The following is an 18,704-nucleotide window of genomic DNA, read 5'->3' as shown; positions in this document are numbered from 1 at the left end:
CCTAAATAAAAACGTTCAATTAGCTTCTAGAAAAAACTAAAAACTATCCAATAAAAATATTTCGTGACAGTGGCGGGAAACTAAAACTATGCAAACCAATTGTAAGCTATATAAAGTTTTAGTTCTTATCGGCAATGGCATGAAATTGACTTTAGTAATGAAATGAATGAAAATGATAATGAATTGATGAAAAACTGGAGATTAATCCAACCTAAAAAAAAAAACTCAATAAAAGAAAATAACAAAGAAAATGGTCTGGCAATTAGTTTTTATGGTGGAAGGAAAGGTGTTGCCCAAATAAAAACACATTTCATCTTGTTTTTGTACACATGAATTTCATTTTTATTCTTTTTTTCTCAGTTTCTCAGCTTTTGTCATTTCGCATTTCCAGCGCTTACACGCTACCAACTTTAAAATTGTTTTCCACTCCGTAGCGCCAAATATATATGCCATTAAGATATATTTATACTTTTTCGGTTTTGCTTTGTGAGATGTGCTTATGCTTAGATAATTCAAAACTAGTCCTCTCGACTCACAAGGGAGGAAAAGCATAGAAAATGTGGAAATCCGAAGTTTTGGGGTGGGTGAGGGGAGATACGAGTATGGGTAAGTGTTTGTTATAGGTTGCTTAGCTGGTACTTCTCTATAGCCTAGACCGAATCGAAAATTATACTATGTGAGTGGAGTTCTCAAGTTCCGGTTCGCTTTCTTCGCCCGCCATCATTTTTCAGCAAGTTATGACAATAGATTCGTATTTCTCTCGAGTGTGGTAGCTTCTCTAAATGGACTTTTTGCTGTTGGTTGGTTTGCTTATGCTGCATTATATATTTTACTTGCCACCGATCCATTACTCAAGCGATCCAGCTTACAAAATGTGGTTCTAGTCTTTGCGTTTCTGTTTCTTGTTTATTATTTATTTTTGGTTTTTCTTTACTCTTTAAATGTAACAAAATAATTTACGATTTTAAATGAAAACCATTAATTTTGTTTTTATACTTTATAGCTAGAGCTAAGTTTAAGCCTGTTCGCATGCACTAAACTTGCATTCCGTTTTTTTGTGGTTTGGTTTTTCTCGATTTTTTTTGTGGGGTTTTTGTAGTATATAAAAATACCGTTTATTGTGTGAGACTTTTACTTATTTCATTTCTTAAATTTGTCTTTAAATATATATGTTTAAATATATCGTTTATGTTTACTTTTCTAAACTTCGTTGCGATTTTTTTATTGTTGAGAAAAGAAGTGTATGCAAAGCTACTGATATTCCAATCGAAATCGTTTATGCCGATAACAATGATTTATCTCGTCAGAAGTAAATGCCTTGACCTGGTTCTAAGCTTCAAAAACTTTCAGATCCCATCCCAAAGAATTGAACTACATTAATGTCTGTCAAATGAACAGCAATAAATATTTAAACCATCTTCGCCATCAATTCAACTCAACTCTATAAAAACATCTCAAACTGTTGCCGAATTGCAGAATCATAACGACTCTTCGCCTATCTTTAAATCCATAACATAACGATCACAAGCCGATCTGCCTTGGAAATAGATTCCCTGCCCAAATCAAAGCCCCAAAATCTCGATCTCGAACTGAACCAGTGCCAACAATCAATCAACAACGATCTGTGGATATATGCATATGTTATCTTCTCTCTTTCAGGTTGTGGGCTTTAGGTACACAAGGTAATGTCGTCAGGGTACAAAAATGTGTGGGAATCCTGTTCGCAGGTGTGTGTGTGTTTATACATATGCATGTACTCGGAAAGGACCTCCTGGAGATGTGTGTGTAATGCACTTGAGTAAGCCTACTTCGCTTACTTTAGATGCCTCGGCACAACCATAATAGATACACGTACAGCAACGGAAAATACTGCCAAGTTATCGACTCGATAAGGTGTTAAGACTAAGTGTAAGCCGTGGATGCTGAGATATATCTTCAAGTATATTCGTACACTTATTGAGCCTGCGATTGTGAGCATACATTGGTAGATTTTTATTTATTTCTATTTTCTCTCATTTGTTTTTATTTTATTTTGTACATTTTTTGTTTGGGTTCCGGTATTTTCTGTGGCAAGACGCATGTAAAATATATTGTAAATTGCACAGCCAGCCGATCTCTCGCTTTTACTTCACTGTGATAATTCCTTTAAGATCATAAACCGAAGAGGGTGTCTTTAGAACTGTGTTAAATAATATAGGGCTTGTCCTATGCAAGAATATGTTCATTAAAAAATGTTTAATAATAATCTTCAATTTAATCATGAGTAATAATAGGTATCTTGAAGTAATAACATGAGATCGGCTGATTATACGTGTAAGACCTATGTAAATATAAACGTAATTTACATGTTTTTGTTTTCCGCGTATTCAGCATTTTAATTTACGGTTCGCTTTAGTCGCACATACATATTGGATATATAAGTTGATTATACATATGTTTTTATACGAGAATATGTTTGCGTGTATATAGATGTATGCGCATATAACAGTAGACTTGTACATAAAGCAAAACATAGACGTAACGTATCTTTCCTATATATGTTTCGGTATCATTATCTAAATATGTTTATACTTTTTGTTTTCGATTTGCTGTTTTAAACACACACTCAATTTGCTTATGCCTAATTGTACATACATAAATGCTTATGCATGTATTCCTACCTCAATATATAATAAATTAAATGGGCTACCCCATTCTTGTATATTTTATTTATCCTCTGCTTGGTTAAATTTAATGTTGTCGCCTCACTTGTATATCGTTAATATATCTTTATAAAAATTATATAATTTAAAGCTTGTTTGTTACGTTCCAACTAAATGTACAAAATTTCGAATTCCGATCAACACCTGAAAAAAGAGCGTTAATGATGATGAACCAATACAGGGCTGTGCTGAAAGAATATTTTACAACATTTTAAGCAACTCAAATTGAGCTGAAAGTCGTTGCGTCAACTTGGTTTCGTTAATGCTAATTTTTGTTTTTCAAACATACAACTGAATTTTCATAAAAATCACCCTGTAAATTGTAGTTTTCTTCTATCGCTTTATACGCTACTATTCTGTTTATTTTCCTTAAGACTACTCAAATACATACAATATACGTAATTCGCTACGACGGAAGCTTGTTATTTACACTAAGTTTAATTTCGTTCGGAGTAATCAACGCAAGAATCGAGAATCCTAAAGTAAAGTATATCCTATGTTAAAAACATATGTGTTGGCATTTCTGACTACATCTGTGGTATTATTGCGAACTTTAAACGAGCTATTTGCTTTGACACTTTGAACTACTTTGAGTTGGCATCTTGGTTCCCGGTTCTGGACTGCGTATTAAAAATAAGCTATCGTTTCGTTCTTTACTTTTTGTTTACTTTAGGAATATTGTTTGGCATTTCAGTCATCAGCTTAAAACGTTAACTAAGGGTATGGCAACTAAAGATGTAAAAAAATAGTTAAATAAAACTAAGGGCAAGTGTAAAACTTAGATACAATTAATATATACAACCTCTCGCAAAATGTTCTTTTACTTCACTTACTTTTTTGTTTTCTTTTTTCGCAAAACTAATATCTGGTAAAAAACTAAACTATTTATATCAACTAAGTTTATATGTTACTTGCAGTTTCTTGTTATCCGACTTTGGTTTTTTGTTTGTTTTTACGCAATACAAATTTAAGATTAAATTACAATACAATTTTGTTTGTGAAGTTCTCACTCGGTTTCTGTTAGACCAATTGTTTTGGTTTTTCTCATTTTATGATTCGAGAATAAATATATTTAGAGCGCTGGTGAGGCGCAAGCAAATTGTGATTGCCCCAAACAAGACAAATTTCGAGCGATAAAGATGCTGACCAAGATCAGGAATATACCTTAGAAGTCCTATCTTTGGATTGTTAATTAGTAGATCTTTGACCTGTACTTTTTGGTAAAAGATTTTTAAAATCTTCTCAAAAAATCATGAAACAATTAATTTGGAAAACTGAGCTATTGACTTTTAAAGTATAATCCTGATATAGGGATAGCCTATTTCCGAGGGCCCGTTTAACAACTGATTTCGGAATGATTGTTGTTGTCCTTGTAGCGCTCCGCGTATCCCTGGATGGTGAAGGGCGAATCGGCACCACCCGATCCCGTCGAGACCTCCCCGTTCATCACCGTTCCATTGGCCACCACCACCCCGTTGAGGGGCTTTCCTTCGGCATCGCTCTTCACCTGGACATTGGCGTACGACTGCTTGGCACTGCCGTTGGGCAGTCCCTTGGTCAGCGCCGAGGGATCCAGCGTGATCCCGTCTAGCTGCGAGGCGAAGGACAGCGGTGGCTGGATGGTGGTCGGCGTGGGCTGCGGTGTGTCCAGGCTGATCAGCTTGGCCTCCTCGCCGGCGGCCAGTGGCACGTCATGGCCACTCCCAGCCACCGGTGGCTCCACCTTGGAGTTCGGTAGTATAAAGGAGGTCTCCCAGCAATCTCCACTGGTTGGCGGCAGATTCTCCACTGGCCTGGGATGAGGGGCAGCGGGTGAAGTGACCGCCGGCGGGGTGCAAGAGCTCATCTGCTGGCGCTGCGATTCTGGAACATAGCCCGAACCACTGGCCACCGAGGGATTACTGCTGCCACCCGGTGGCAGGGGTACCAGGTAATCCGGCACCGCCAGGCAGAACTCCTCGCCGTTGGGCGGCCGTATAACGGTGTCATCTCTTTCGGAGGCCGTGGGTCCCAGGATATTGGGCAGCGGGGCATTCATTATGCTCGCATCCTGGGTGCAGGCGGTCAGGTGCTCCAGCAGGGTGATGAAAGTGGGCCGATCCTCGGGTGTGGGATTCCAGCAGTCGGCCATCACTTTATAGATGGAGACGGGACACTCGGTGGGTGAGCCCAGTCGACCGCCACGCACCACCAGCTCCATCACCTGGGTATTATGCTGACCCGGATATGGCGAACGGCCCAAACTAAAGACCTCCCACAGGAGAATGCCAAAGGACCAGACATCTGTCTTCGAGGTGAATATGCCATCAAGGAAGGCCTCCGGTGGCATCCACTTAATGGGCAACATGGCCTTGCCTCCCTTGCGATAATAATCCGATCTGTAGATATCCCGGGACATGCCGAAGTCGGCGATCTTCACCACTCGGCCAGGACCCTTACTGCTCAGCAGACAGTTCCTGGCGGCAATGTCCCGATGGATGAATCGCTTGCTCTCCATATAGCGACATCCCTTGGCCACGTCCAAGGCGCAGAAGAGCAGATCCTTCATGGTCAACAGGGAAGGTCGTTCTGGGGTATTCCTGTTCTCCCTCAAGAACTTCTGCAGGTCCCCGCCGGCGAGCAGTTCCAAGACTATATAGTACGGCTGACGGTCGAAGCAGACGCCGATTAAGTGCACCATGTTCGGGTGATTGAACTTGGCCATGATGGCTGCCTCCTTCAGGAAGTCCTCCTCCTTCTCCCGCTTGGGATCCTCGCGCAGGGTCTTCACTGCCACGCCCATTTCCACGGCATCTCCGTCCCGATGGCGATATAAGGCCATATATACCTCTCCAAACGCGCCTTTGCCCAGGGCACTAAAAGTAATTAAGGGAGTTACATTATTATAAGGTATTAGATGATAAATAAAGCTTAGGTACTCACTTGACCAACTGCAGGCTGTCGCGAGCCACTTGTGGCAAACTGTTGACATCGATGTGACCATTGAGGATGCCATCGCATCCATAGTTGGGATTGAAGTTGTTCAGATTGGAGTCATCGATATTGTTGCGCAATCGTGTTAGCTGAAGATCCTGCTCTACGAGCATCTTGTGGCGCTTTTTCGACTGCTTCTTTCGTTGATAGCGATTGTCTACGATGAATGCAAAAAAAATTGATTAGCATAAGTTAGTTACAAAGGGCACACACTATAAAAAAGATGGATAAGTTCTGGTTAAAATTATAATGTCTGCCTTAACATATTTTTCAATTTCTATACACATATGCATACACGCAATTTAATATCCTATATGAACCCTTAATATTTTTTATATGCCTATCTATTTCAGATTTATTTTTATTCAAACTTAACCAGGCATTGAAGATATACATATATGACAAAGTTATTTTCAAACTAAGAAAACCATAAGCTATATTAATGTCTTCTTTTTAAATATTATATCTTTATCATTAAATTATAACTAACATTCCATGAAACAAATTTGATACCAAAAACGAATAATAAAGTGGTTCCTAACATTTTTAAGAACTGGTCTTTAAATATTTTTTTTCGATCTACTCACACAGCATAAAGATGAGTGCCGCAATGGAGATGAAGAGCACGGCCAGCGAGACCATCAGGATGGAGACGAGGTACTGGTAGGATGACTTGGCCTCTTCGCGAATCTCGCAGGCGGTGTGGTTGTCCCTCTTCAAGCTCCAGCCATCCGGGCAGATGCACCGCACCTTCGACCGGAACTCGTCCAAAGCCACACACCTGTAGTCGCAGCCACAGCCCTCAATGGCCGGAATGATGATGATGGCACCTGGACCACTGCTGGCACCGGCATGGATTTCACTAATCTCGCGGAGACTCCGACTGGGACTGATGTAGGAGCTACCGCCCTCGCCATTCGACTCGGTCAGATAGACATCCCCACCGGCGTAGCCACCGCCTCCTCCTCCGGTATTGCAGCCACCTCCGCCGCCTCCGAAGCCACCTTGGCCATGTCGGTGAACAGAGGTTCCATTGTCCGCCAGTTCCACATAGCAGGAGTGACCACCTCGACCGCCCTGGAGTAGAGCAGCCCCATTGGTGGGACTCAGGGCCTGATCCTCCTTGGCCCTCCATCCGCCTCCCGGGCCAGCGGTCTTCTTGTTCAGCGGCTCTCCGTTGATCTGTCCACTTTCTGGCGCCTGCAGTGGCTTAGCCTTCTGACCATGCTGGAAGTCCTCGTCTATGTACTGGCCAATGCCAAGACCTCCTCCGCCACCAGCCACCAAGAGAGGTACTGCCTCGTTTTTGGCCTGGTTAAGGAGGAATACATAGGAGCCTCCACCTCCACCGCCAGCACCATTCTCTATGTAAATGTTCTTGACCATATCCTGCTTGGAACGGAAGCTATATTGGCCCAAATCCAGGTCGTGATCAGTGCCGCAGCCAGGCTCCTTGAGAACTCCCATGGACTTGATGCAGGCATTCTCACCCTGCTGACCCACCAGGAAGTAGAGCTCCTCGTGCTTATGGAGCTCCAGAACAGCCACGGCCACCGATCCACGAGAGCTGCCAACGCCACCCGAACCCAGACCTCCACTGGCGCCCTTGGCAATGATTCTGGAAAGGATTGTAGTACATTTAGAATGGAAGTTGTTGTTAACTATAAAGGTTAACTCACGTGTAGTGCCCCTCGTGGGGAACCTTCCACTTCTGCATGCCCTTGTAGCTGCTCTGGTCCTCCACCACATGGACTTCTCGCAGGACATGTGTTTTATTCTGCTCCCTGTAGGAGGCTTCACATTGCGACTGCGAAGGTCCTATCATGCCACGAGTGTCGCAGCTGGTTAGCTCAAGATCTACAAAGGGTAAAATCCATATAAGTTACCAAATCAACTAGACTTTCATTGGTTAACTTACAGTTGGTGTGCTCAAAGTCTTTGTAGGAGGGACTCTTCAGATTCTGCCGCACATCCCAGTAGTTGTAGCCACCCAGGTGATCTGCTGGGATATTGAGGCCAAAGCATTCGGGACTCAGCGAGAAGTCGTCCACAGCCACATCCGAGTAGATTCTCATGCCCATGCGAGCTTCGAATTGAAGATAGTATCTAGGGGATATCGGAAATTAAATGGATTATATAGATTATACCATAAATAGGCAAAACTCACTTGGACGTTATATTAGGCAGTACATATTCCGCCCTCAGCCAATCGCTGCCCTGGTTTTTGGTGCTCCACCACAGCGTGGTGGTGATGTTCTCCTTCTCCTTCATCTCCACCACGGAGAGATTGATGCTGCCCGGATTCTTGCCGAACTGGTGGATGAAAAACCTCACCACACAGGAGTTGCGATAGGCAGAGTCCGGATTTCCATGGACAGAAGGCGGCGGATTGAAGGTCTTGCTGACCATTATGGCATTACTAGCAAATCCTATGATTGAGTTCTTTTCGGTGTTGTTCTGGTGCTGGTTCATGTTGACCAGCATGTAGTATCCACTGGTGTTGTTCTGCAAATGCTGCATCGTGTGATCCCCATCCGGTCCGGTGTCGTGGGTGGGTGAAGATCCCGTGTGCCGTGACCAGGTCAACGTAGTTTTTCCCGAATCCCGCCAACCACACCAGTCCTCCTCGAAGTCACAACGACCACCGTAAGGTATTTTATCTGGGATTGGTAGAAATGTAGGGATTTAGTAAATGATTTTTGGGAATAGGGTGGTATTATACACTCACCACACGACTGCTGCTCATCCTCCGCATCATCGCAATCCCTGGTGATATCGCAGATTCGCGGAAGATGGATGCACACGGGCACCTTGTTGGCTGTGCACTTGACCTGCGAGGTGCTGCACTTCTCGGACTTGGTGCCCTCGGGGAAGCAGTTGACCATCCGCAAGTTGTCCAGCGCCACATGACCCTTCTGCCCAGGACGCAGTTCGGGAACCACCTCGAAAACGATGCGGAAATCGCGGGAAACGCGCCCCAAGCGATATACCTTCCTCGTCCATTGGCGCTGGTTGTCGCCCAATATCTCGGCCGGAACCCAACTGCTCTCGGATGTGTGGAGGGGTTCCACCACCACCCTCGAGAGTCCGTGGCTCATGTCACTTTGGTGCATGTACACCTCCAGAAAGCACTTCTCCATGGTAGTACTGAATTCCGGAGAGGTGAGATTCAGAGGCTTTGAGTTCGGGATCACGCGGGCGTACAGGAACCTTCCGTTCGCATCATCAATACTATCGGCTGTGGGTCCTGGCAGTAGTCCTGTGAGATTCTTCTTGAATAACTCCATGCCAGATATCACCTGGAAACCGTCCGTGTAGTTGCCCCAGGTCCAGGAGCAAGGGGTCTCGAAATTGCACTTTACGCCCAGTTCATACTCGTACTCCGACGAGGGCGTGGCATCCGTGTGGGGAGCGTAGGTGTTCTAAGGGGTAGAAGGGAAACGATTTATTTATAAGGAATTATATTTCAACACGAATTGTAAATAAGAATAAGCAAGGTATCCCTGTCCTCAAAATTTTTAAAAATCATACTTAAATAAAAATAAAATATGTATTTAAGTTGGATATTTTATTTTAATAGAAATATAACTATCAAAAATACATGATACTTGAGTTTAACTTCGTGTATTAACCCAAACTTAATAAGAATATATAGAATACCGGATATAAATATGTGATTTTTGTAAAGGAATTCAATTGAAGTATACAAACCAAAAATGTAAATGTAAAAGTAAGATACATTTTGTAAAAACGATTAAATATGTATTCTTTGTAAAAATAATTTTAAAGTGATCTCAACTTGTTTAGATTGAACTTTATAGTTTTCTAACAATCCAATACTCCAAATATTTGGTTTTTCTGCAATAACTAGGGAATATTTTAGTTGGATATTTAAGTATTGCAGGGATGATCGAATGTTAAGGTTTAATATTTAGTTATAATAAACAACTCACCGCATTTGGAGATGTATCTCTGATGCGGTCCTTGATTTCCTGCAGCGGGTCCGCCGACGAGGGCTGAGGATCCCCCTCGAAGTTTCCGTGTGTGACCCCGCCAGCAGGTTCATCCGCCTGGTTGAGGGCCTTCTTCAGCTTGTACAGCTCGCTGATGGAGTTCTTCCGCTGGTTGAAGCGCTTGGGCTGATCATCCACACCGGCATAGAGAGGAGGTAATCTGGTGGAGTAAGGTCCTCCCAAAGGACCAGCTGTCATGGCGGCCATGCCACTGGGCTGCTTCAGCTCGTAGAGGGCTCCATAGCGATCCGCGGAGCCAATGCCCTGACCCAGACCATCGATGCGGCCAATGGAGGAGGTGGCGGAGTACGAGGGATAGCCGGCACTGGCACCGGAAATGCCACCACCCGGACCACCCACCGAGGGATTCATAAGCTCCTTGCGCAGCGACTCCATGCCACGTCGTCCGCCATTTCCGCTTCCGGGTCGCTGGGCCATTTGGGCCAGTCGCCGCTTGTTGTCCCTCCGCGATCCTGGCGGTGCCGCCTCGTAATCCTCGTACTGCGTGGCCACCGGTAAAGTGGGTTGTGGCAGGGGTAGAGGCTGCTCATGGAGCCTACCATTCCGCAGCTGTTTTCCCGCCGGGGCACCTGGCCAACTGTTGAAGCTCGGATGCTGGGACATGGGCAGCGAGCTGAAGGTGTGGTTCATGATCAGCGGTCGCTGGGCGAACGAGGGATCCACCAGGAGGGACAGCAGAGCCAGAACCACTGGCACCACCAGCATCAGCTGCCTGATCGGTGGCATGCTGAGATTCCCTTTTTTAACCACTTTTTTCGATAGACTTCAGGAGAAGAATTCTTCCCAGAAAATGACTTCAAGTGTGGCGTGTTCCTATGCTATGATATTCAGGTGCTTAACTCCTTGGTAACGATTGCGACCACTCGGCGCATTTGAAGTTCTTCAAGTGGAGGCAGCTCATTGCTAAAGCTCTCACCCACAGGTGAGTGTGAGTGTGTGTGTTTTTTCGTTCCTAATTAATTGCCACCTTCGTTGGATTCTGCGGGAAAGTGAAAAATTTGATAAGATATAATTAATCAGCCGCATTGACATTTGACTTTTAGGTAGAGAGACAAGGCCTCCCACGTAATGACATTTCATAATGCAGGGGTTTTAGGTTTAGCCCCAGCCACACAGCCACATGTGTCCTGTTTCAAAGGACCTGCACCCCAAGCCCACGTCCTTGTAACAAATCAATGAAAGTGCTGCCTCCCGCAGGCGAGCATTTCGACAATGGAAGCCCAAGGCCCGAAAATGCAATAAGATTGCCTTTATTAAGGGACGAGATTTTTTTGGAATGCCGAAATTTCTTTCTGCCTAAGGAAATCTGCGCGATGGAAGGTCTTCCGATTACCTGCGAAATCTGATTGCAAAAATTTAAATTTTCCTCTTCAATTTGTATATTATGGTACACCTATCGCAGCATTCCATTACTTAAAATTTCATAAATGCAGAAAATGGTCTTTAAATATTTTAAGGTATAAAGTTTGAACTTATATCTAAAAATCCCCCGAAATTATTTTTAGGAATTATAAAATACTGCTAGTGCACTCTGAAGTTCAAGACAAGGAATAAAATAAAAGGATTATGATCTAAATTGATAAAAGAATCTAGTTTTCGTTACCCAAAATTTTCATTTCCAATCTTATTTATACACAAAAAGAATTGTTTTCCAAAATAAAAATTTTACACGGATTTGAAGTATCATAAATATAAAATACCTTAAACATCTTGTCTCATAATACTCTACTATATTTTTGTTATAAAACTTGTGTTTTTATATTTATTTTTATCACTAAAATTGGCTATGCATAAATATGAATATGAAAACTCAAAGTAAATAAAAATCAAAGTTTATAGTAAAAAAAAAAATAAAAAATATTCCATATTCCATTAACATTTCAACAAAATAATTCAAATTTAATTTTACTTATCATAAATATTGCTCTGTAGATTGCTTTTCTGATTGGAAAACATTGGCCTGATTCTAAATTTATATTGACACACATATATGTATTTATTTTTCAATAGAATAGGCCCACATGTCCAAGTGGATTTCCTCATAATTATTTGGCTTTTAGAACGAATCAATCTATTTTTCTCGTATAGACACAGGCATTTTCCTCTGGTCGAGGGGCGTCGTACAAAATCACTTTTAACATTTCGCTTTTCCACAAACACACAGACACAGACACACACACAGCCGGATACTGGTATTTTCTCGCATTTTCTTTTCGGGATTTATTTCGCTTGCCGAATAACAACTGCTTTTCTTTTATTTGATTTTTAATTTATTTTTTTCTTGTGGATACTAGACTTAGAGATAGACAAGTGAGAGAGAGAAAGCGATAGTAGGAGAAAGTGTGAGGGAGAGGGCCTAGGAAAAGTTTTGTTGTTGCTGCTGCTGGCCTTTCGCTTTTCGCATTTTCTTTTATTTTGGCCGAAAAAAAAATACATTCCATATTGGGAAAGCGAAAAAGTTGGGAAATTTTCCACACAAACAAAAAGGAAACTCTCGTTGGTATGTGTGTGTGTAACTTCATAGTACGCAAAGTATGCTACACAAAATGGCTGTCGCGAAAACAACAACAAAACGGAATTGTAAATACACACACACACGCACAAATAGAGAAAGGCAAAACACGCCTCGTAAAAATGGAAAAAAGCGAAAATGGGAAAAGTAACGAGAACTTGAGAGTTTCCAACCCCCAGCCATTTTATCCGTAAGATTGCAGCGAGTGCAGAAAACGGAAACGCAACTGAAGCTGAAAGTCCTGCGAGTAACGGTGAAGCGGGAAAGCGCTGAACTGGAAAAGCGGTAAGCTAACTAGCTGAAACTACACATGCATGCAAAATGCCCCCTCCATTTTCCATTTTCAACAGGAAGCGAACTCGCGCTGAGGCAAAAGTTCAAGACACGGACAAGTGCCAGAAGTTACGAGGGCTACGATGGGGCGCGAAGTCCCCTCGAGATCCAGATTTTGTGGGTAGTTTTCTGTTTGGAGCATGATTAGGATGGTAAAAGATGGGTATTCAGGATGCAGATAGATTTAGGAAGTCCTAACTGCAGTTTTCTTTGAAGGAAACCTCCTTTGCTCGGTCAAAAAATACTGATTTTATTTTATTTTGTTGTTTACATTCGTTCTTTAACTATTTAGGCAAATATGCTTAAGAAGTTTCGTAGCTGAATTCACAATTGGAACTTCATATTATATGAAAAAACAGATGCCTCATAGGACCTGTCCATATAATATGGGCCCCATATTCTATTGAAAGTACACTTTCTAAAATTTCCCATTCGGTCCGCTTCAGAAAAATATATAAGCTGTCAGGCATTTATTACTACAAAGCAATATTTGCGATACTTGATTATTTAGTCAATGGCTTAAGCTGTTATGTGGCGGAAAGGTTTTTCCATTTGATATTATAAGTTTTTGTTTTATCTATAACTAAAACCAACTTGTTAGCCTTCAATATATTTTAGGAAAAATTATCTAAACTATGGTTCAACTCAGTGCTTAATTAAATTTGGTAAAAATATATATATCATCTTTAGAAAACAGTTCCTCAAATTAATTTTGATAAGTAACTAAAAAGTTGTAAGTAAAGATTTCCTATGGCCAGCTAAAATGCAACAGAGAGATTGGTTAGATGGTTCAAACGCAAAAAAAGTAAAATAAGTCTATGTTTTGTTTATAGTCAAAGGACTTTACAACCATCTATTTTATGAACGTACAGATAGAGGAAGTATCTCTTTTATGAACATACAGATAGAGTAAGTATCCTGCTCCCCCACTCATTTTTCTTAGAATTTTTTTAAAATGCTTAATAACATTTTATAAATAAGGTATCAACAAATTAGTGTGCATTAAGGTAAGCATGTTTAATTTATACTGATCTAAAACTGGCAGCTTATCGCTGAATAACTTAAAAACTAGATTTGTTTTGGGGAAAAGGTGAAAGGTGAATCTCAAGGGCCATAAGTTTTTAGGACTAGAACAAAAATCGGATCAGCCTTTGCAACTAAGCATTTATTTTCATCTAGAGAATTAATATGTACCGGACAGTTCATAAAGTTGTGTAGTCAAAGTTTTCCATTTCCACTAGTTGTAAGTTATAAACGGAGCATTAGACTATAGTAAATAAGGAGTCAAAAAAAAAAAAAATAATTTCCACCGCCTACGAGTTTTGAATTGGTAACTTCCAATTTGTATTTTAGGGGGGTATTTAGAAAAGGGAAGTATGGCTTCAGTTGGTCAAAGCCACCTTTTTTAAATAGTAAAATTCTGCAGAAGTGGCAAAATAGGCGGCTCCAGCTATTGTGCTGTTTCTCAGTATTTAATAGAATACAAGGTACTACTAATCAGAAAACAAAAACTGAAATAAAACTAATTGAAACGAAATAAAAGAGACCAGGCACATGGAGAGCACCGCTGTGCTGTATCTTCTATTTTGCAGATACACACACAGTGCCGCCGCAGGAGCAACAACAACAACATTAGAAGGAGCGAGTGGAGGCTGCGTCAACGTCGCGAGTATTGCGCTGCCCTCGGTGGCCGACTCCTTTTTGGGTGGTGTTGGGTGGCGGGGGGTGGCGATGGGGCAAGGATTTGCCAGGATGCGAGACGCAGCTTCGGTATCGTTGACTGCGCAGGATACACACACACATGGGGCACTCTTCGCTACTAATGGCGCAGACAAATTGTTTTGCGTATCTCACAGATACACAGATACAGGGGAGCCAAGGCGCACAAAAGATACTACACAAAAAACACACCACACACACACACACACACACAAAAGCACGCATACACACGCTTGGAAGTAACGAAATTTTTCCTGCAGCTCAACAAATTTTTCATTGGATTTAGCACTATTTTCCACATCATTTTTGGGAACTTTCTAGCTTTAAAGGCTAGGTATTCCTTTTTTCTTATGGAATATGTAATTGATTTTACCATAACGCACTCATTTTTGGTGTATCCGAATTTTTCCAAAAGCTGCTGCTGCCTTTGAATTATGTATAGTGCCGAGGAAAATATGTTTTTCCTTGCGGTGTGAAGAAAATAATGAAGTTTTCACGTTTCCGTTTCCTTTTCATTTGCCCTCGGCTTTTGTTGTAACATTTTCCCTAGCACTGTTTGAACTGTATTGTTTTTTCCTCAGGTTTGCTCTTTTTTCTTTTTAAGTATATCTTGTTGTTTTTTTTTTATATTTTTTTTGGAGGCCGTCTATCCGCGTATCTGAGGGATACTTGCGCGCACGACGCTCGGCAAACGAAGACTGAAATGTGGGGAAATTCGCCAGAGCCCGGCCAGCATCCTTGGCATCGGCATCGGCATCTTGCGTCGGCAGCTAAACGAATATCCTGCGCCTGAAATCGAGCCACAGGAAGCCCGAGCTCGCAGTCGCAGATGCGTTCGGAAATTGAGGAAACTTCTCTGTGTGGACTCGCTGGATTTTCACTCGCTCTTTCTCTCGGCCAGCGAAAGCTGTTGCTGTTTTTGATTGAATGTGAAAGTGGGAAAAGTAAGGGGGGCAACTGGGGGGAATTAGGGGGAAAGTGGCGCACTCTGGCGGTCGGCATAAGCCGGGAAATTAATGCAAACTACTGGAAATTGAATTTAGCTACATCAGCCGCTGCAGTGGCGAAACCCCCCCCCCCCTTACTTTTCGATCGGGGGCCTCAAGGGGGGGTCCATGTTGCTTGTGCGTCAGTTTCAGTCGTGGCTGCGTTTCCTCTTTCAATTTGCAGTGCATTAGGGCCCCCATCCTTTCGTCCTGCGATGTAATATCACCTAATCAGCGCCACGGATGCGACACAAATGCATTTATCTTGCTCCTGTTCCACGCCCGGAGATTGTGACGTCCTGGCTTATAAGCCGGACACTTGTAATTTAAGTAAGCCAGGTCTTAGCACAAGGTGCAATCTGCCAACAGGTGCCGTTGGCCAGGCTTAAAAGCAAGACTACCACTGCACAGGGAATAATTCAATTTGCCGCATTTCTTTGGCTGCTCTCAAATGGTAATCTGTCAATTAACTCATGATAAAAGGGCAAACGGCTATGGGCTAAATATAGAAATGTGCAGGGGCTTATGAAGCTGCACTGTTCCGCTGGTCCTTTGAAATTTTCGGATTACATCTAAGGGGGAAAGAAGGTTGGGCCAAATTTTTAAAAAGGGGTAATATAAATAGAATTAGTATTCAGCTTAACTCGAGCTGTACAATTGGCATGTAGCTATGGACATCTATAAAGCATGAGAGAGCACTGCAACAAATTGAAGTTCAAGTCAGTTTCTGGGGAAAGTGTGAAGGTTGTGCCCCTTCTGGGAATCTCATTATTGCTTGAATTGATTGAAAAACACATCGCAAGCCATATGCTGCACCACCTGATAATTTCTGGGAATTCCTTTAGATTAATACCTACCGAAAGGTCAAGGTTGTAGGAAAATGCAGTGTTGTTTTAGTTTTATTGCACAAGTATGCCCTAGTATATTTCAAAGAAAATATACCCATTGATTCAATAAGCTGACCCTATATTCCTTGCCGAAATATTATTTTAATTTGGCATAAACAACATCAACTAATGACGACAACAAACGGAAATGGGCGACACAGACGTGGCGACAAGTAAGCAAAAATTAATATAGAATCGCGCAGAAGAAAGTACATGTGCGGATATACGTACGATGATATATCTGTAGAACACGCTAATATATGCAAATATATTTATAAGTGTCGGCAGCTGTAGAAAATCGCAGACAACAGAAAGAGATCGGGAGAGGAGAGGAGAACGACTGGGAAGATCACAAGAAAATCTCAGCATCCACTTTTATCACTAGGAGCGGGAGAATACATTAGTGACGAATCGCTCTAAATATGATTACAAACATTTTCCGAAAATTACCATAAAATTGAAAGTACTCAAATAGTAAAGTGGAAGTGCTGAAGAAAATATTTTTTATAAAAAGATTTTTTTGCAGTTCTTCAAAAGTTTCTTTTGAAGGTTCTTAGAAGATTTCATTTATGATGCGAATATTATTTTTTCAAAAATGGTTTTTACCACAATTTGGCAGTCCATTTAGAAGACTCGTCAAACAGATCTTTTCTGAGGTTTATAAAAACACAGTACATCCATCTTTCTATGTTGTTTCTATTTAGCCAAAGCAAACGGGCCCGTAAAATGTTTAGAGAGCGCAAATTGCGCGAAGTGCTCCCAAAATGTCTCATAAAATATTCAGTATACGCAGTTCGCATCTAGCTGATGCACTTCGCCAGAAAGTATATATATTTAAAAATAGATTTCGGATTATATAGGGGTAAAACTCACGCAGTTTTTCGAGGGGGGACAAGTGGGCCCGGCACGTGTCGCGGTGGAAGAAAGAGTTTATCTCACTATTTATATCACTTGGTCTTCAATTATGTTCACTTAAAGTCGCGCACAAGAGCGTGTATCTTGCGGATACATTTTGGTTTCTGTTCTTTAGTTTCTCGAGTACCGGAACGACTGTATCCCGTGGATATCTGTGCGGTTCTGCTGGCTTGACATCCGCTGGGCGACCGAGAGATGCGACTGTTCGACGACGACTGACAAGAGATCGGCCAGAAGCTAAAAAGACCGATGCGGAGGCGTCGGCGAAGAAGACGACCCGAACTCAGGCCATCTCATCTCATCTGGCGTCTGTATCTGTATCTGCCGGTTCGCTCTTTCCCACTGCTTTTCCCACGGCTGCCGCATCCTTGGGTTCGTGTTTGTTTGTTTATTTGTTTTCGGCGCGACGTGTCAAGTGGTAATGCAATTGAAATTGACTTGTGCGTTTCACCAATCGCCGCGGGGAGGTGGCGTCAGGAGCTGGACATTGTGCAGCCTTTGTCCTGACCCCTGACCTCCGCTCTGCGTCTACCTGCTTATAGAGCAGCGAGGGATGCAGTCCGATCAGCCGGAAGATTTATGTCCGCTGCGTTGCAAGGAGAGATATTTTTAGAAGACTCTGCGACAGTTTCTTTTCGCTTGGGGTAGCTGCGAAAGTAATTAATGATTCTGCGGCTGAGACAGCAATCGCTGATGCAAAACGGAAGTTCGCGAACTCTGCAGATCACTGTGGAACGAATCACTAAAATTTCTGGGTGGAACAAAACCAAAATTCGTAGTTACGGACCAATTGTTATGATTTATAGAACTGAAATATAGCTATCAAAGTAACAAACGATCAGTAGGAATGTTTGGCTTATCTAATAAGCCTAAGGATTGCTATCCATTCTAATTATTTTATGATAAGAATAATGTTTTTTATAAAACCTTATCAAAGAAATATATGGCATATGATTTTCCGCCCTTGAACAGCACATTGCTTTTGTTTCTTGTGTCACTTTGTCAATCATTAAAGATCCAAGCTGGGACCCTAATTAATAGCTAATTAGAAAAGTATAGAGTATATAAATCAAACAGTGCCCGATAGAATTCGAATCGAAGCGAACGAGATTAAGCGCATCGGTTCAAGATTTTATTTATTGAAATTTTGCTGGGACCCTAAGAACCAAATTTTCTTTATAAGATAAGATATTTAGTTCAAATTTTAAGGAATCTGACTTTCATCATGAATTTCGTTTTTGAATATACATAGATCGATTTGTTCTGATAACTACCTGTTTTTATGGTAATGGCTTTAAAATATTTTCTAAAATTCCAAAAGGTAAGTTATTTTAATGATTGTCAAGTATAGAGTGTATACATCAAAAATCAGTATCCTATAAAATTCGATATGAAACCAATAAAAGTTTAGAGAAGTGATGTCAATGGAGATATGGGAGATAAAGCTTGTCAGGTCAAGTTGTTTGTTTTGTTGGGACAGTCGAACAGTATGTCTTATTTAAAGAAAAAACTATTAGTACCAAATGTTGTTCAATTATTAAGATAGTTTAGACTGAAACCATGACTGTAATAAAGAATTTTGTTTTCTCGGATTGTTTCTGTTTACTATCTGATTTTATAGGAACATCTTTAAAATATTTTTA

At 41.6% G+C, this 18,704-nt stretch overlaps 1 protein-coding gene across 3 annotated transcripts; it reads right to left on the bottom strand.

Moving 5' to 3' along the window:
- Window positions 1–328: 328 nt before the first annotated feature.
- On the bottom strand, window positions 329–17,259 carry LOC119551071 (ALK tyrosine kinase receptor). Of its 3 annotated transcripts, none has more exons than XM_037860196.1 (9): window positions 17,020–17,259; window positions 9,629–10,688; window positions 8,404–9,097; window positions 7,843–8,335; window positions 7,594–7,781; window positions 7,355–7,532; window positions 6,263–7,293; window positions 5,625–5,832; window positions 329–5,557 (listed from the first exon to the last, which is right to left on the bottom strand). In XM_037860196.1, the coding sequence occupies exons 2-9, from the start codon at window positions 10,433–10,435 to the stop codon at window positions 4,039–4,041; spliced, it is 5,118 nt and encodes a 1,705-aa protein (XP_037716124.1). In that variant the 5' UTR covers window positions 10,436–10,688; window positions 17,020–17,259; the 3' UTR covers window positions 329–4,038. The 3 variants fall into 3 exon arrangements, with proteins under 3 accessions (XP_037716124.1, XP_037716123.1, XP_037716122.1); XM_037860195.1 differs by lacking the exon at window positions 17,020–17,259 and adding an exon at window positions 14,647–14,955; XM_037860194.1 differs by lacking the exon at window positions 17,020–17,259 and adding an exon at window positions 14,657–14,955.
- Window positions 17,260–18,704: the final 1,445 nt, after the last annotated feature.

The sequence above is a fragment of the Drosophila subpulchrella genome, chromosome 2R, assembly GCF_014743375.2.
Source record: "Drosophila subpulchrella strain 33 F10 #4 breed RU33 chromosome 2R, RU_Dsub_v1.1 Primary Assembly, whole genome shotgun sequence".
Lineage (NCBI taxonomy): Eukaryota > Metazoa > Arthropoda > Insecta > Diptera > Drosophilidae > Drosophila > Drosophila subpulchrella.
The sequence above is the reverse complement of the archived record's forward strand: the minus strand, read 5'-3'. Positions and strand labels throughout refer to the sequence as shown.